The sequence below is a fragment of the Etheostoma spectabile genome, chromosome 22, assembly GCF_008692095.1.
Source record: "Etheostoma spectabile isolate EspeVRDwgs_2016 chromosome 22, UIUC_Espe_1.0, whole genome shotgun sequence".
Taxonomy (NCBI): domain Eukaryota; kingdom Metazoa; phylum Chordata; class Actinopteri; order Perciformes; family Percidae; genus Etheostoma; species Etheostoma spectabile.
Window position 1 is genome coordinate 10,244,602 of NC_045754.1, and position 19,443 is coordinate 10,264,044.

General features: G+C 38.3%; 2 protein-coding genes and 1 long non-coding RNA gene across 8 annotated transcripts in view; 1 reads left to right on the forward strand and 2 right to left on the reverse strand.

Moving 5' to 3' along the window:
• Nucleotides 1-16,318, forward strand: part of si:ch73-174h16.4 (leucine-rich repeat-containing protein 14) — a 16,671-nt gene extending 353 nt beyond the window's left edge. Inside the window, exons 2-4 of one of the 2 annotated variants that reach the window (XM_032504128.1) lie at nt 12,785-13,168; nt 13,253-14,104; nt 14,849-16,318. In XM_032504128.1, coding sequence (XP_032360019.1) covers nt 12,891-13,168; nt 13,253-14,104; nt 14,849-15,416 — 1,698 coding nt within the window. In that variant the 5' untranslated portion in view covers nt 12,785-12,890 and the 3' untranslated portion in view covers nt 15,417-16,318. Of the gene's footprint in view, nt 1-12,779; nt 13,169-13,252; nt 14,105-14,848 lie in introns of both variants that reach the window. The other variant, XM_032504130.1, reaches the window with a different exon arrangement.
• On the reverse strand, nt 5,454-5,996 carry LOC116672339 (uncharacterized). Its single transcript, XR_004327531.1, has 3 exons — nt 5,816-5,996; nt 5,596-5,678; nt 5,454-5,503 (listed from the first exon to the last, which is right to left on the reverse strand). It is a non-coding gene; the product is annotated as an uncharacterized LOC116672339 (long non-coding RNA).
• The window catches only part of wdr97 (WD repeat domain 97), an 8,264-nt gene continuing 4,441 nt past the window's right edge, over nt 15,621-19,443 (reverse strand). For all 5 annotated transcript variants that reach the window (XM_032504126.1, XM_032504125.1, XM_032504123.1 and 2 more), the window contains 9 exons: nt 19,044-19,181; nt 18,519-18,632; nt 18,232-18,423; nt 17,937-18,131; nt 17,725-17,846; nt 17,325-17,493; nt 16,839-17,011; nt 16,684-16,748; nt 15,621-16,599 (listed from right to left, as the gene is read on the reverse strand). In XM_032504126.1, the coding sequence (XP_032360017.1) occupies nt 16,418-16,599; nt 16,684-16,748; nt 16,839-17,011; nt 17,325-17,493; nt 17,725-17,846; nt 17,937-18,131; nt 18,232-18,423; nt 18,519-18,632; nt 19,044-19,181 (1,350 nt within the window). In that variant the 3' untranslated portion in view covers nt 15,621-16,417. The remainder of the gene's footprint in view (nt 16,600-16,683; nt 16,749-16,838; nt 17,012-17,324; nt 17,494-17,724; nt 17,847-17,936; nt 18,132-18,231; nt 18,424-18,518; nt 18,633-19,043; nt 19,182-19,443) is intronic.

A 19,443-nucleotide genomic window follows, 5' to 3' on the forward strand; every position in this document is an offset into this window, starting at 1 on the left:
GATCAATAAATCTGAATCGAAATGTTTTTAAATCACAAACGACTTATCATTCCTTTCGTAGTAATGTTAACAGCGACCTACAAACTCATTATCATCAGTAAGAACCGTCCTTGAATCTGGAGAAATAAACATGTCTTACGAGCAGTCCGGTGGAGAGACGGCAGCGAGACGAGGGGGGACCGTCTACAAATTAAAACACCACTAGAGATACCACAAAAATATTAATATTTACATAAATAAGTAGTGGTCTCATACTACCTCATTTATACTGTGTACTGGTAGTTGACTACAAGTATTTATCCAAAATACCAAAACACAATTTTGGTGAATTATTTGCTAAATCTTTCAATCGTTATCTCGAAATGATGATTCAGGTCTGTCAAAGGGCTAGACACATAGAAGGACCCCTGTTGGTTATACTACAGCAGTTATTTATCCAAAATAACCAAAAACACAATTTTGGTGAATTTATTTTGCAAAAATTCATTCAATAGTTATTATAGAAATGATGATTCAGGTCTCTTAAAGGGCTAGACACATAGAAGGACGCCTGCTGGTTATACTACAGCAGTAATTTATCAAAAATACCACAAAACCTAATTTTGGTGAATTTATTTTGCATAAATCATTCAATAGTTATTATAGAAATGATGATTCAGGTCTGTTAAAGGGCTAGACACATAGAAGGACCCCTGCTGGTTATACTACAGCAGTTATTTCTAAAAAATAACCAAAAATATAATTTGGGTGAATTTATTTGGCATAAATCTTTCAATAGTTATTATAGAAATGACGATTCAGGTCTCTTAAAGGGCTAGACACATAGAAGGACCCCTGCTGGTTATACTACAACAGTTATTTCTCAAAAATAACCCAAAATCTAATTTTGGTGAATTTATTTTGCATAAATCATTCAATAGTTATTATAGAAATGATGATTCAGGTCTGTTAAAGGGCTAGACACATAGAAGGACCCCTGCTGGTTATACTACAGCAGTTATTTCTAAAAAATATCCATATTTGTAATTTTGCATAATTTATTTTGCATAAATCTTTCAATAGTTATTATAGAAATGATGATTCAGGTCTCTTAAAGGGCTAGACATAGAGGTGGACCCCTGCTGGTTATACTACAGCAGTTATTTCTCCAAAATATCCATATTTGTAATTTTGGTGAATTTATTTTGCATAAATCATTCAATAGTTATTATAGAAATGATGATTCAGGTCTCTTAAAGGGCTAGACACATAGAAGGACCCCTGCTGGTTATACTACAGCAGTTATTTCTCAAAAATAACCCAAAACCTAATTTTGGTGAATTTATTTTGCATAAATCTTTCAATAGTTATTATAGAAATGATGATTCAGGTCTCTTAAAGGGCTAGACACATAGAAGGACCCCTGCTGGTTATACTACAGCAGTTATTTCTCCAAAATATCCATATTTGTAATTTTGGTGAATTTATTTTGCATAAATCATTCAATAGATATTATCGAAATGATGATTCAGGTCTGTTAAAGGGCTAGACACATAGAAGGACCCCTGCTGGTTATACTACAGCAGTTATTTCTAAAAAATATCCATATTTGTAATTTTGCATAATTTATTTTGCATAAATCTTTCAATAGTTATTATAGAAATGATGATTCAGGTCTCTTAAAGGGCTAGACACATAGAAGGACCCCTGCTGTTATACCACAACAGTTATTTCTCAAAAATAACCAAAAATATAATTTTGGTGAATTTATTTTGCATAAATCATTCAATAGTTATTATAGAAATGATGATTCAGGTCTCTTAAAGGGCTAGACACATAGAAGGACCCCTGCTGGTAATACTACAGCAGTTATTTCTCAAAAATATAATTTTGGTGAATTTATTTGGCATAAATAATTTAATACTTATTATAGAAATGATGATTCAGGTCTGTTAAAGGGCTAGACACATAGAAGGACCCCTGCTGGTAATACTACAGAAGTTATTTCTCAAAAATATCCATATTTCTAATTTGTGTGAATTTCTTTTGCCAAAATCCTTTAATAGTTATTATATATAATACGCTGCTGGTTGTACTTCAACAGTTTGTTTTTAAAATAGGCCGTGTCCATTAACTTCTTCCTACAGTGATCACACATTAGATCATGTCCTCGCTGCATGTCCACTCCCTTTTAACCAATAAAATGAATAGTGCAAGGGGTGACAATTTCACCAGCCATGCACCAAATGTCCTTTAGGTCAGACAATTATGCAACAAGGACTGAGTCTCTGTGTAATAAAAAGTAGTGTGTTATTTTTGTTGTTATATTTACCCGTTGTAGAAATTGGGTAATTAGTTTTTTCCAGTACTGAGGTCCTTAAACCGTCTTGTAATTGAATACATTTTATATGACTGTAATGCTAAGACAGATAAAGATGATTTTAGAAGCCAAATTGTAACCATTCCTTATAATTCTTGACCCAAAAGAAGCCATTTCACTGTAAGTCAATTTGTAAAAACTTGGCCTTGGTGTACCTATTGACCTATTGTGCCCTGAGGATAATCCCAGCCTCATTAAACTTTAGAAGCACAACAGACATATAGCATTCAGAGAGTGTATTGTTTCCTGAAGAAAGAGGTGTTCGGGGATTGTTTCTGTAAAAGATTGTGTATAGGGTGGTGTATGTAGCTCAACTGGTTGAGCGTGTGTGCCCCATGTACAGAGGCTCAGTTCTTGTAGCAGCTTGTGGGTTCAATTCCGACTGCAGCTCTTTGTTGGATGTCATTCCCCACTCTCTCTGTGCTTTCATTTATTCAGCTGTCAAATAAAAGGTGAAAATGCCCAAATATAATTAGTGAATACAAAAATTATTTCAACAAAATTACATAATGAACTTTTGACCTTTTAAGCAAATTGCAAATTTTATTTCTACATATTTGGGCAGCCTTATTTTACTTCCCAAACTACAGTTTACTACTAAAAAACACTTATCCTGACAAAATTTTTACTTGGCCTTTCCCTAGGTTAGAGGAAATGTGAGACAATGGGCGAATTAAAAAAGGAAAGAAAGCCAAGGGAAATGCTTATGGGCAAACGGCTGGTGGAATTGAAGCTTTGGTAAAAACTATGAAAAGTGCTAAGATTACAACCAAGAAACAGGGTATTCCTCGGAAATCTGGTCTGAACTCTATTAAAACATTTGGACAAGATGATACAAAAAAACGTATTGGCTGTGGCTCATATGGACAAGAAATCGAAAGGTGAGTGAGAGATTTGATATATAAATAATGGAAAACAAGAAAGAATAATAAGATCTGGGCAATACAGTCCCTGAACAAAAGTGTGTCGCTTATCTATTTTGTAGAAACACTGCTATTAACTGACTTTTAATTAATCAAGGGGTAAGAAAATAGCTCATATCAAAAGCTAAAACCCTCCCAAATGATGTCAATGCACTGAAATAAATTGTTTCACTAAAAAAAGATTATTTCAAACAAGACCGAAGTCAAATTTACAAGACAAAGGCTTTGTCGCCTATACATAAATTGAACAAATTTACTACAAATACTAAAATATGTCAGCAAATTAAAATAGTGGTGCTGTGAGATCCAATTTAATATCTTGTATGACTTCCATGAGCTTGAAGGACTGGGACCCATGCGGTTAGGCAAGGATTCATACAATGTATTGATGAAGTCATCAGGACTAGCTAGGGGAAAGCAGTCTTGCTGCTCCAGAGTTCATCAATATTCTTTGGTTTGGTCTTCCATGTTCCTCTTTCATCCTACCCCATAATAGTCAATGATGTTCATGTCTGGTGACTGGACCGGCCAATCTGGAGCATCTTAATCTTCTTCGCCTGAGGAACTTTGAAAGTGGAGATCGAAGTATGCGATGGAGCACCATCTGCTGCAGAATTTGGATCTTTTTATGGTTGGGAGAATAAGAGGTAGCTAAGATTTCTTGGTATTGAGACTATTGATGTGCCTTCCACCTGCAGATTCTCGCACCCCCCATCCAGCTAACAATTTTTGGTTCCCAGAACGTTCTGGGAACGTTCGTTTTTGGTTGTGGGACGTTCCCTGAAGGTTTGTTTTGGTTGTAGTTTGGTTGGTGCTGGTTAATTGGAAGGTTTTCTTAACGTTCCGGGAAAGTTCGTTTTTGGTTACAGCGAACGTTCTCGGAACGTTCTCCTAACGTTCTCTAAAAGTTACAACCTTTAGAGAACGTTAGGCGAACGTTCCGAAAACGTTGCAACCTTAAGCGAACGTTAGGAGAACGTTCCCTTAACGTTGCAACCTTTAGAGAACGTTAGGGGAACGTTCCCTTAGCGTTGCAACCCTCAGCGAACGTTACGCAACGGTCTCTTAACGTTAGGGGAACGTTCGCTGTAACCACAAACGAACGTTCCCAGAACGTTAAGAAAACCTTCCAATTAACCAGCAGACAACCAAACTACAACCAAAACAAACCTTCAGGGAACGTTCCCAGAACGTTAAGAAAAGCTTAGATTCCCCTAACCTTTAAACTAACACCCATACCATTTGTGTGTATGTATGTACTGTAAATACACACGTACATACATACAAAAGTTAAATTAGTAGGAAGGAATGAACAGGCAAACTTGATGGCATTTCAAAACTTTAATATTCAAACAACTGAAAAAAATACAACAAAGATAAGGATGTAGTGTAAATGTAGTGCAAGATGCATAAAGATGTTTGTAAAGTGTGTGCAAAATAAGTCACTAAAAAAATATATTAATAAAAAAGTTAAAAAGGGGCTCCATGGCTCAGTCCTTCTCAGCTGGCCTATAAAGAAATAAACAAAAGTTAGACATGTAATACTAAGAATGAACACATTAACAAAATCATTTTTTTGATGAACTTTATTATGAACATAACGCAGAAGAACTTAAATTTACCGTCTGTGTGGGGCAAACTTCAGAACTTGCCCAATCAAATCCTCCGCTTCTGCAGCACTCAGCGCAGGGAAGTTTTTCTGGCAGGCCGCTAGAGTAGAAGTCAAAATGAAGCAAAGTTATAAGTCAAATTAAAACCTCTTGTCAGCCAAGTAAGCATAATACTAATGTGAAAATTAAATAAAACCTGCGTGTATAAACCCTGCATACAGCCAGGTCCTGGAAGGCTCTCTTTGTTTTTTCTCAGTGCAAGCTGTACTGTCTCAGGACATCATTCGTGCATCTTGCCGCAGCATGCGGGGACGGCATCACCTCCAGTACAACACCGAGGGTCGACAGGAAAAGTGTGCTGTAAAATATATAGTAAAAAATTATGCATACAGTGTAGAGCTTGTACAATCTCATTTTGTAAGAGAAGTCAGTTCAGTTAAGATATTAGATTTTATGCAATTATATAGTGTTTGTCTTAGGGCAGAACTATGGCCACTTAATTTCCATATTGTTCCTCCTCTCCATACACACATACAAACATGTGAGCAACTTGAGTCTTACCTCTCATTTTGATCTCCATGTCTGAGCCACCTCCCTCTGTGTGAGTTCTTCTGTTTAAAACAACAAAAACGTTATGTTACTCTAGTGATCCTTGCCATTTAATTGTACTTCATTGCAAATGCAAAAACCAAAGCAACTGCACCTTCAACTGGGTCCCAAGATGAAGTGGCAGTCCGTGGTAGGGTCACTAAAGACTCATCCTGCTCTGGGCAACCAGCTGGTTTCCTGCATGGCGTTGATACATATAATAAATAAATTATATATGATTATATAAGATATAAGATGAAGTTGATAAGTTGCCTGCACATGAATCTATGAACCTATTCTTTTATATTAGACAAAATATATATTAAAAAACTTACATGCAGGTGGTGGAGGAAGTATTATCTGCTGAGCTGAAAAAAAGACAGGAAGAGACAAACATCAGAACAATCACATGATATGCACCATGTTGACTGTCATTGGTTCCATGTTAAGAATGACTGGTTTATATGCATGCATACATTTTAACTTACAGACTGGGCTTCCAGACGCACGCTCCGTCCTGGACAGTTTATCTGGTCGTGCAACAGATTCATCTGTAATACAGAGACCATATAGTGTGTACCATTGCAAAATCTGTGATTTGAAATATGTGAAAAAATGTAGTCTATAATAAAGGTCTTACCATCGCTTGAAGAAATCTGTCATGGAACCTCCGGGCGTCGGCGCGCCTTTTTTGGACACTTGCCTCATTCTGTCGTGGATGCTGGAAGTGTCCCTCAGCGCCGACACGGTCCACAGCTTGGCGTAGGAAATCTATGTAAGTGAACATTTGTGATCCAGTAGTGCAAAAAAAGAAGAAAGAAAAGCAGTTCCATACAGAGAAAAATTATTTATTTAAATATAGTTATAGCAGCAATAGGTTACCTGTACACAGCCATATTTTTTTTGGATATTTGGCCCAGCTGCTGTGGGGCAAATGGCACGCTGTGATTTGGAGCAGAGGGAGGTGCCATGGAGCTCCTTTAGAGCATGAGCAGCTAATCATCTTCTCCTCAATGTCTCCACCCGGATTCATCTGAAATAACAGATCATACAATTTGTACTGATTGCAAAAATATTTAAATGTATACAGTCAGTGTAAACATTGTACGTGACAAGATTTCTGCATTGTAGCCCAGATACTTTGTAATGGGGAGACACAGCATCCACAGAAATGCATAGTGTTAGTTTGTAAAGCCAGTACTGCAGCTGTGTAGCAACACATTACGTCCCTTGCTGTATCCTTCACTCAGCTTGCCGATAACTGGCTAAATGCGTTGCAAGATGGCTGCCGATCTACCTGGACTAAGGATTTTGATTATCTTGGCTTTATTTATGTACTGTAGTACACTAATTAAAAAAAGACCGAAACGGATATCTTATTTGTAACATAAACGAAAGCATTTTAACATGATTACACAAAACATACAATGCAACAAAGCAGAACCGTCGTGCACAGCAGCAAACAAAGTGCAAGATATTCAGTCCATCTAAAGCATAACTCTGGCCTCGCCCTTTTGAATGGGAGTGCTACTACGGGCCCTTCTATGATAGCATCAAAATCAAAATTTTAAAACACTAAGAAGGCTCGACACAACATGAAACTTTACTCCAAGTCTCACCTGGGGGCTCAACACATGAACTCAGCATTGAGAACATGGTTTGTGCACAAATAGTTTACTAAAAAGAAAAGATTTGGAGCAGCTCACTGCATGACTAGCATAGCATAATGGCGGACGACGTTGAAAAACTAACTAAAGTTAGTTGTTGACTTCAGCCAAACTTTTATTTTTGGTCAACCTAACAAGAACCGGAATATAACAAAGCCATACGAGGGAAAGAGTTTAATGTTAAACCACAAACCCTCCCATTACAACCACAACATCATTTAACTGCAAAGTATTTTCGCTTACCTCTCCGTGAGCTGAGCCGCGTGGTCCTGGTCCCGTCGCTTTTTCTTCTTCTAACGGGAGAATCGGTCTGCTCAGAGCAGCGGCCCCCTACTGGTGTGGGGTTGTAACGGTTAGGTTTTCAAACTGAATAAAGAAGTGAATTATCTTAGTTGTGAAAATCGTCCCATTGATAGATTCCTCTTTTAAGTTGTTTCACTAAGACAGTTAAAAAAACGAAGTCAAGCAAAAGTACTGTTTTAAGCTAAATTGATATCAGCCTTAAAATAAATGCTATGCTGTTTATCTTTCTTAAATTTTATAAGTCAAATCATTTTTGAGTGAATAAATCAAGTGACAGCAAACCATGCTACTTCTAACTCAGAACAACCAAAAACAACCAAACGGGAACGTTGTGTAAAGGTACGGCGCAACCACAGGGGAACGTTACCGTTGGTTGGTTCTCTTAACGTTTAGGGAACGTTATAACCAGGAGGGAACGTTCCCTAAACGTTAGCTTTTGGTTTGGTTCGAACGAACCTTTAGAGAACCAAAAACTAACGTTCCCTAAACGTTCTGTGTTAGTGGGGATACTGGATGGAACCCCAGATCATGATTTTTCTGCCACCAAACTTCACTGTTTTCTGGGTGAATCTTGGATCCATGCGGGCTCCAGTAGGTCTCCTGCAATATTTGCGGCAACTGTGGTGTAATTCAACAGAAGATTCATCTGAAAAATCCACTTTCTTCCACTTCTCCAGCATCCATCCTTTTAGCAGGCTGTGGGCCTTGGCAAATGCCACACGGTTTTTCAATTGTCTTTTGTTTAGTACCGGCTTCTGGGCACTGATTCGACCATGGAGGCCATTTCGAGACAGAATCCGACAAACTGTGTCTGGTTGACAGGGACTTTAGGGGACCAGGGCTGGTGGAGCTCTGCTGCAGTGGAAAATGGGCTGGCCTTGGATTTTCGAGCCAACACGGTCTCTCGAGCAGTTGTCTTGCGGGGTGCTGCCTGACCTGGGCTTGTCAAAAACGTCTCCAGTGTCTTCAAATGTTTTTTTAATCCTCTGTCTTGACGCTGAGACACATTGAGGGTTGCCACATCAGCAGTGGAGCTGGTCTTCAGCCTCTTGATAATCAAAACTTTAGTTCAGGGTGAACTTAGGCATGTTTGCAGATGTCTAGTTGCAGTTGATGTAAGGCTAGGTACTGGGGTTGTTTTTTACACACCTGGACCTAATTGATCCATTATTAGTCCCAGGTGAAGCTCATATGACAAGGCGACAAACACTATGTCTTTGCAAAAATTGACTCAATGGGCTTTACGAGCTGTGAATATTAGAATATTTTGACAGTTTCTTTTTGCACTGAAATTATTACAAAAGTGTTGGGATTAAAATGAGCCATTTCTTGTAAATAAATCTTGATTAGAAATATATTTCAGCGGCACTTCAGGTCAATTTGTACACAAGCAACAGGACTTTTGTCAGGGACTGTAGAGGAAAACCATAAATATTGCGAAAGTAAGGAGCCAAAATTATGTTTCTGGTTGTTTTTGATAAATAACTGCTGTAGTATAACCAGCAGTCCCATATCTATGTGACTAGCCTTTTTAGAAACCTGAATCATCATTTCTATAAGAACTATTGAATGATGTATGCAAAATAAATTCACCAAAATTAGGTTTTGTGGTATTTTTGATAAATTACTGCTGTAGTATAACCAGCAGGGGTCCTTCTATGTGTCTAGCCCTTTAACAGACCTGAATCATCATTTCTATAATAACTATTGAATGATGTATGCAAAATAAATTCACCAAAATTAGGTTTTGTGGTATTTTTGATAAATTACTGCTGTAGTATAACCAGCAGGCGTCCTTCTATGTGTCTAGCCCTTTAAGAGACCTGAATCGTCATTTCTATAATATCTATTGAATGATTTATGCAAAATAAATTCACCAAAATTATATTTTTGGTTATTTTTGAGAAATAACTGTTGTAGTATAACCAGCAGGGGTCCACCTCTATGTTCTAGCCCTTTAACAGACCGAATCATCATTTCTATAATATCTATTGAATGATTTATGCAAAATAAATTATGCAAAATTACAAAATATGGATATTTTTTAGAAATACTGCTGTAGTATAACCAGCAGGGGTCCTCTATGTGTCTAGCCCTTAAGAGACAATTCATATTTCTATAATATCTATTGAATGATTATGCAAATAAATTCACCAAAATTACAAATGTGGATTTTGAGAAAAAACTGTTGTAGTATAACCAGAGGCGTCCTTCTAGTGTCTAGCCTTTAACAGACCGAATCTCATTTCTATAATAACTATGAATGATGTATGCAAATAAATTCACCAAAAATAGGTTTGTGGTATTTTTGATAAATTACTGTGTAGTATAACCAGCAGGCGTCCTTTATGTGTCTAGCCCTTAAGAGACCTGAATCATCATTTCTATAATAACTATTGAATGATTTTGCAAAATAAATTCACCAAAATTACAAATAGGAGATTTTTGAGAAATAAACTGTGTAGTATAACAGCAGGCGTCTTCTATGTGTCTAGCCCTTTGAGACCTGAATCATCATTTCATAATAACTGTTGAATGATTTATGCAAATAAAATTCACCAAAATACAAATATGGATATTTGAGAAATAACTGCTGTAGTATAAACAGCAGGGGTCCTTCTATGTGTCTAGCCTTTGACAGACCTGGATCATCATTATAATAATATTGAATGATGTATGCAAAATAAATTCACCAAAATTAGGTTTTGTATTTTGATAAATTACTGTGGAGTAAACCAGCAGGCGTCTTCTATGTGTTAGCCCTTTAAGAGACCTGAATCGTCATTTTATAATATCTATTGAATGATTTATGCAAAATAAATTATGCAAAATTACAAATATGGATATTTTTTAGAAATAACTGCTGTAGTATAACCAGCAGGGGTCCTTCTATGTGTCTAGCCCTTTAAGAGACCTGAATCATCATTTCTATAATATCTATTGAATGATTTATGCAAAATAAATTCACCAAAATTACAAATATGGATATTTCTGAGAAAAAACTGCTGTAGTATAACCAGCAGGGGTCCTTCTATGTGTCTAGCCCTTTAAGAGACCTGAATCATCATTTCTATAATAACTATTGAATGATTTATGCAAAATAAATTCACCAAAATTAGGTTTGTGGTATTTTTCATAATACTGCTGTAGTATAACCCGCAGGGGTCCTTCTATGTGTCTAGCCCTTTAAGAGACCTGAATCCATTTCTATAATAAACTATGAATGATTTAGCAAAAAAATTCACAAAAATTAAATATGGATATTTTGAGAAAATAACTGCTGTAGTATAACCAGCAGGGCGTCCTTCTATGTGGTCTAGCCTTTGACAGACCTGAACATCATTTCTATAATAACTATTGAAAGTTTAGCAAAATAAATTCACCAAAACATTAGTTGTGGTTTTTTGAAAATACTGCGTAGTATAACCAGCAGGCGTCCTTCTATGGTCTAGCCCTTTAGAGACCTGAATCGTCATTTCTATAATATCTATTGAAGATTATGCAAAATAATTATGCAAAATTACAAATATGGATATTTTTTTAGAATAAACTGGCTGTAGTAACCAGCAGGGGTCCTTCTATGGTCTAGCCCTTTAAGAGACCTGAATCATCATTTTATAATATCTATTGAAGATTTATGCAAAATAAATTCACCAAAATTACAAATATGGATATTTCTGAGAAAAAACTGCTGTAGTATAACCAGCAGGGGTCCTTCTATGTGTCTAGCCCTTTAAGAGACCTGAATCATCATTTCTATAATATCTATTGAATGATTTATGCAAAATAAATTCACCAAAATTAGGTTTTGTGGTATTTTTCATAAATTACTGCTGTAGTATAACCAGCAGGGGTCCTTCTATGTGTCTAGCCCTTTAAGAGACCTGAATCATCATTTCTATAATAACTATTGAATGATTTATGCAAAATAAATTCACCAAAATTACAAATATGGATATTTTTGAGAAATAACTGCTGTAGTATAACCAGCAGGCGTCCTTCTATGTGTCTAGCCCTTTAAGAGACCTGAATCATCATTTCTATATTAACTATTGAATGATTTATGCAAAATAAATTCACCAAAATTAGGTTTTGGGTTATTTTTAATAAATAACTGCTGTAGTATAACCAGCAGGGGTCCTTCTATGTGTCTAGCCCTTTGATAGACCTGAATCATCAATTCTATAATAACTATTGAAAGATTTATGCAAAATAAATTATGCAAAATTACAAATATGGATATTTCTGCGAAATAACTGCTGTAGTATAACCAGCAGGGGTCCTTCTATGTGTCTAGCCCTTTAAGAGACCTGAATCATCATTTCTATAATAACTATTGAATGATTTATGCAAAATAAATTCACCAAAATTAGGTTTTGTGGTATTTTTCATAAATTACTGCTGTAGTATAACCAGCAGGCGTCCTTCTATGTGTCTAGCCCTTTAAGAGACCTGAATCATCATTTCTATAATAACTATTGAATGATTTATGCAAAATAAATTCACCAAAATTACAAATATGGATATTTTTGAGAAATAACTGCTGTAGTATAACCAGCAGGCGTCCTTCTATGTGTCTAGCCCTTTGACAGACCTGAATCATCATTTCTATAAGAACTATTGAATGATTTATGCAAAATAAATTCACCAAAATTAGGTTTTGGGTTATTTTTAATAAATAACTGTTGTAGTATAACCAGCAGGCGTCCTTCTATGTGTCTAGCCCTTTGATAGACGTGAATCATCATTTCTATAATAACTATTGAATGATTTATGCAAAATAAATTCACCAACATTACAAATATGGATATTTTTGAGAAATAACTGTTGTAGTATAACCAGCAGGGGTCCTTCTATGTGTCTAGCCCTTTGACAGACCTGAATCATCATTTCGATAATAACTATTGAATGATTTATGCTAAATAAATTCACCAAAATTGTGTTTTTGGTTATTTTGGATAAATAACTGTTGTAGTCCAACTACCAGTACACAAGTAATAAACGAGGTAAGTATGGAGGCACTACCTTATTTAATAAGTAGGGTAATGATTTAATATTTTTGTGGTATCTCTAGTTGGTGTTTTAATTTGTAGACGGTCCCTAGCCCTCGTCTCGCTGCCGTCTCTCCACCGGCTGCTCGTAGAGAACAATGTTATTTCTCCAGATTCAAGGACGGTTCTTACTGATGATAATGAGTTTGTAGGTCGTTGTTAACATTACTACGAAAGGAATGATAAGTCGTTTGGGATTTAAAAACATTTCGATTCAGAGTTATTGATCCCGGAAGTTCGAATCTGCGAATGTCTTTCTAACTTTACCGAAGTGCTAGGTTAGCTCTCAGACGTGTAAAGCCTGCTTCCTTGCAAAGGAATTACACTCAACGTTATTTCGGCTGCTCGCCATAGTTTAATGCTAAAAGCTCACCCTTCTTTGTGCTGATATGGTGCTTTCTTTGGTAAGCATTTGTGCCAAGGAGGTGGTGAGTGACCACAGTTCGTCGCCCTGCTGGCTGAGGTGGGTGCCCAGGGAGCTGTACAGACCGCTGCTGGAGGCCTCTTTCGCCAGCTGCAGACCGCTGGCTGTTGGTGAACTGGTGCAGAGGTGGCCTGAACGCACACTGCGTGTCGGCAGACGCAGGAAACAAGGGCAATCTGGTCCGAATCGACTCTGCATCCAAGCTCTGTTACTTGCAGTTGTCAGAGGACTGTCGGACAAAAGGTTAGAAGTTGTTTATTATTCTAGCTACAGTGATTGGATCATGATTTGTCGTCGTGTGTGGCATTTACCATTTCTCTTTCCTAGGTGTGCCCTGCATTTACTGGACCTCTGTGGACTGCAAGGAGATGAAGGAGGAATGGGAGACCCCATGGGAGGTTGGTCTCTGACTGTTGCTCTCTGCACCATGGTTGTTCAGGCCAGAGCAGGAGCACAAAGGACCCAGCGGGAGAGGAAAAGGTTCTCAGCTCTGGAGCGAGAAACGGATGTGAAAAGAGAGAGGGGGCAGCGAAAGCGAGGGAAGGAAACAAATGGAGATGATGAGACAAACACAAATAATAAGGAGCTGGGTGGAAATGACAGAGAGAGGATGGGATCACATGGGATTCTGGGCGAAGAGCAGCTGATTAAAGGTGTCAGGAGGAGGATGGAGATAGAAAGGAAAAGAGAGATTGCCATGACAGGTTTAGGTGGAAGTAGTAGAAATGAGACTGAAGAAAAAGATGTAAACAGTGACGTGTTGGTGCATGTAAGAGCTGATCTTTTTGTAAATGCTCGCTCTTGGGAGCGTGTTCGCGGGGCTCTGAGTTCAATGGGACCCCTCAAGCTTCAGTGTAGATACCTACGTGTGGAAGAGATTTCAGTATCTAATATCAGGACTCTGCTAGGCATGCTGCCTCGCCAGGGTCTTCTGGGCATTGATGTTCGCTACAGCAGCCTCGGGTTGGCTGGCTTGGCCGAGCTGCTGCCTCTGCTCGCCACCTTCCCAGCACTCAACTCTCTTCGCTTGCACTACTGTAACTTGGATTTTCGCGGAGACCAGCCTGGCCAGGAAGAGGCCCTGAGGGACTTGTCTCAGGGTCTCACACAACTGCGAGAACTGCGACGCCTCAGCCTCACTGCGCTGCGCCTGCCTGGACAACTTCGTGTGCTACTTAGGTAAGGCGTGATCCTCCATTTTGTTAATGCTGTCCTGTAACTTTGTACGTACACTCTAAGCCTAGTAAATAACACTGTTGTTTTTCTCTTTCTTTCTTAAAGATTTGTCCAACCTTAGATTTAGGAAATGGAAAGGCAATATATCAATCTTTAATGGAGCTGTAACAAATAGTTGATTTAGTTATTTTTGTTATTTGGTGTACATTAATTAGAAGTGCCAATACAAAGAATTTTTTTAACCTTGCAAATTTAGGATTTGCAACTTTTTTTTATTTTATTTTTTATTTATTTATCTTGGACAATCAACAATGTTTCAAAAGAAAACAAAAAGGAAAACCATATTAAAACACAATCAGAATTTACCAAAGACAAACAAAAATTGTTGCAGGACAAAGAGACATTTGAAAAAACTTCAGTGGGTTTTAGAAAATTGTGATGGGCATTTTTTACCATTTCTGACATTTGAAAGACAATTTATTAAAAAATAAAAGAAAATTCTGATCAGTTGAATCCATATTAAAAACAATTTGCAGCCCTAATCTCTCCCTACTCCTATCTAAAATTAACTTTTCAAACATTGGAGACCTATTTCATCTTTAATGTAATGCAGATCTTCCAAAAGGAACATTTAGAATATTCCCCAGTCATTTTATGAGGATGAGGTAATGAACAGAAAGCAAACAATTCCTCCTCTGATGAATGTTTGAATTGAATTATACATATTTAAATGTTCTTTTGTTACAGCTCACTGCCTCAGCCTCTAGAGATACTGGAGCTACCATATTTGAGCCTGAGCCCTGCTGACCTCGCCTATCTGTCCTGCAGCCATCATGCCTCCACACTGCAGCAGCTGGATCTCAGCGAGAACCATCTAGATGAGAACACCCTGACTTCTATTCGCCGCCTCCTCTCCCAGGCTTCCAGTAGCCTGCAGCACCTCACTTTAAGTGGCTGCGGCTTTACTGATAGTCTGCTGGGACTCTTGCTTCCAACACTGGGAGGCTGCAGGGCCCTCAAGAGCTTGGCTTTGGCCTTGAACCCACTCTCCATCGCAGGCCTCATGGACCTAGTTAGGATGGCTGTGAGAATGCCCTCTCTCCGTCAGTTACTGTACCCCAACCCCCTGGAGGACTACCAGCCAGGCCTTCCTGACCTGCCCACCAGTGCCCAGCTTTTAGACTGGCCGCTCGATGAAATCACAGACATCAACATTACCAGCAGCCAACTCAACAGGGTGCTGATAGAAAGCGGGCGCACAGACCTCTTTCTGACATGCGACCTGCTCAATTATGACAAAGACTTGGTGGACTAGAGCAGAGGTGAAGGGGAAGGAAAGCTGCTTTATTTAGTTTGCTTGCCAATAAATACCAAAGCAATATACATATACCTGACGACAATGAAATTGTCACTCTAATAATGATCTAGTATTCAATTATCTGTTTTTTTAACTACTTCATCACCCCCTGTCTCATGAATATTTCTCTTAAGGGTAGCCATAGTTAGGTGGAGGGGTGTCTTTTTATGGTTGGGAGATAGTATTTCCTTCCAGGAAGGAATGTTCAATTTTTTATATTTGTTTGCCAGACAAAAGGACACATGGAGATACGATAATCTCTAATCCTTTGGGAGGACAGTGATAAGCCATGCTTCAATATAATGGTGCAAGTGACTTTAATAAGTTCACTTGTTGAATGTTGTGTAATGTTCAATTGTTGCATATGCTGGTTTTGTACCAAAAATGACTTTGTGCTTTATAATCTGATGAACAGGACAGTTAGAATACAACTAATATCCTTCTGTTTGAAGCAGTGCTCTTTTCTGCAAGGCACTCATTCATATTCAGTATCTAATCACTTATTACATGTACATACTACTAAGTAGTACTAAGTTTGACAGTGGTTTGCAATGTGGTTGCCAAGTATTTTGTATATTTGCATAATTGTTCCTTAAACAGGAAAATGAATGTAACTGCAAAATATTTCAAATACATACATTACCAATTTGAGTAATGTACTTTGTCTTTTCCTAATTGACATAATTGTCACTGTATTTCTTGAATATGTTTTAAAATGTCAAGGACTATGCTTTAATGTATTTGTCCAAATTACTGTATATATCAAATCATCACAGGAAATGCGTGTACCAAATCACCCTCATACCACATGTCTTTACATACTGTCACAAAATAAATCAGTCAAAAAGCTTTGAAGAAAAGTTTTAAGAGTCATTTAACTGTCAATAATGAACATATTTCAAACTAATGTTTGTTATGGCTCATCCGGTGTTAATGGGAGTGATACAGGCTAAAGGGCATCATCTGTAGTACTCTACATATGACTGCTCTGGAATGAAGTAGCGGCGAGGCGAGGCCTTTACCCAGTCCTTGTCCGAGTAGATGTGAAAGGGGCGAAGAGTGACCCGCGATATTGGCAAAGAGATGAAATTGGGAAAGTGCATGAGGGATGGGCGGTTTCTCAAGGGTGGAAGCATTAAACCTGAATAAAAAGAATGCATTAAATGTTATATACCAGTTCAATTCTATAATCGGAAGTTGTTGCTAAAGTAAAATGAAATCTTACCTGGTGGACGCCGTACCCTGGCCATGCTGTAAGTCTCTCCTAGACGAAGGATTGGTTTAGAACTACTACAGAAATAAACACAGAACATTAAAACACTGTCGTAGAAAACCTTTCGCAGAGGAAATGACGATATGTACCGTATGACTTTTACATACCAGTCAGATAGGGGAAGAAGAACTGTCCTTTTGGGACCAGCAGGTGCAACATATCGGGCCTTTTTGTACTCCTCTTTTTGGACACAGCAGAAATAATTCAGCACATCCACCATGCTGAAGGTTGACGGCTTCCACTTTGCTGTATTCTTAAGGTACAGTAACCTATTATGTTCCTGGTGGCATGGAAGGAGAGGGAGAGTAGTTAATCACTTACAGTTGCAAGCCAAAATCAGCCACGGGACCGGCTATGCTAGTCAACAACATTACCATAGGCTCGCAGGCATTCCTTATTTAGAGGAGTTTAGGTTACAGTAAAGGCCATCAGAAGCAGTGGAGAGCTGATTCAAAAAGCAAAAGCCTCTCAGCTTTCAAACACCTGTCCTTTTTTTCATGCTCAAAAACACTCTAAAAATACTCACTGCTAGATGGTGATAATGAATGTGAGAAGAGAGAGATTAAGATTTAAATGAAACACATGTTTGTTACTTTGTATTTGGAGATCCATAACTCCAGCCAAGAGTCTGCTTTGTCATGGAGGCTCTTCCAGATGTCCCGCGGGTCCTGCAGCTCCGAGTCCCAGCTCTCCAGCTCTGGCAACAACCACTGCTCGGCCTCGTTTACAGCTAAAGAAGTCAGCATGCGCAGCAGTGTTTCTCTATTGACAGGACAACAATATAAATACATACTTTTAGTCAGTATAAAAAGTTATTAATTACATTCAGAACATTACAGTTTCTTAGATTAAACCTGCAATATTTTGCAACTTGGGGGCAGTGAAAACAATTGCATTCATACTTAAAAATTTGAAATATAGCATAAAGCTTTAAATATAGCGTTAGGATGTCTGACTTATCATTGATTGTTATTCTAACCTTGATGGACTCACCGGAGACCCAATTTTTTAAAAGCCAGAAGTGTGAGAAGCTTTTTCACAAGCTCATGGCTGGCAGACCTAAGACGCACCAGTAGAGTCAATGTTTCAACAAGCATGACCCGTTGCGCAGGTGACTGAAACACACACCAAAAGAAAAAAAAACATTAGACACATCTACTTCTTAAAATGCAATGATAGAGATCTTGATGCTGAGTATAAAGTACCATGTGAGGTCTCACAAACCCAGGCACCAGGTCAGTGAGGCCTTGGTAAAACTCGTCTGTATTCTGTAAGAGTCCCTGGCTGCGCAGTTCCTGCAGTGCAGCAAGGATTTCTCTCTTAGACGTAGCGCTGCAGTTGTTTAGACGGCCCAGCAGCTGCAAAGAGAAGTCTTCTGGAGACAGGGTGCTTGGGATGCACTGCAGACAAACACAACTTGTCAAGATCTGAACATTTGTGCTATTGTGCATGATATAACTGCGTGGTTATTGGCAGGTGAAGATGCTTGGCGTAGGTTACCTTGTGATCACGATACAGGTCTTTAAACCAGCCTGCATTTACAAACTGCTGGAGAAACATTGGCACCTCAGGGCTGGGTTCCCGTGGTGGCGGTGGGGGTGGGGGTGGAAGTGGTTGTATGCGTGGTGTTGTGGTCTTTGGACGGGGAGGAGGTGGTTTGGGTTGCTCTATTGGAGAAAGTATCTCTGGAGGCTACATGGGCAAGCACAGACATACAAATAGATGCACACAGTTAGTATTATGCATTATTTTGGTCTCTGTGAAATAAACACAATACATGCTCTTACCTCTTCATACTTCTCCACTATGACAGGTTTCTTGGTTAAGACTTTGTCAACAGGCCCTGGCTTGACTTTTATCGCTGTCTGTGGTTTAGATCCCTTTGTTGGAGCCATTTCCTCCTGAAGTTAGAGAAACAGATCAAAATTTTGCTTCTTTTCGGCTTACTATTTTATTTAGCTGGCTGAATATAACAACACATTTTTCTGTCAATTACTGTACATGTAAACTTACGTTCATAAACTTTGGTATGACTTTGTCAACAGGCCTTGGCTTGACTTTTATCGGTGTCTGTGGTTTAGATCTCTTTGTTGGAGCCTTTTCCTCCTGAAGTGAAGAGAAACAGTTCAAAAGTTTGCTTCTTTTCGGCTTACTATTTAATTTAGCTGGCTGAATATAACAACACGTTTTTCTGTCAACTACTGTACATGTAAACTTAAGTTCAGAAACTTTTAACCTAACCCTAAAACTGAACTGTAAAAGTCTGCAACAAAATTCTAAAAGGTTTAGTGTGTCATGGTAACAGTTTTTACCTTCTCTTTCTCCACATTCACAGGGACCTTTAATTTAGCATCATGGTGGACTTTCTTCTGTAAGGTAGGAAGGATCCAGGGCTTGTCGTCATATGGTATCTCAAGTTCATCTGGGTCAAAGGTGTCGCCCAAATCAACCTGAAAACACGGAAATAACCTTATTAATGGCACAATTCTTTCTGTAATAAACATAAGATAAGATATGTACTACCACAATACACCTAAGATAAGTACTACCACATTATTATCACGCAGATGCCACTTTAAGAAATATGGCGATTTTATTGAGAATGGCGCTTGTAGGTTAATATTGTATTTTGACTTGCATATTGACTTGCAGACATGTTCCCCCCAGCCTGCCTATGGTCCCCCAGTGGCTAGAAATGGTGATAGGTGTAAA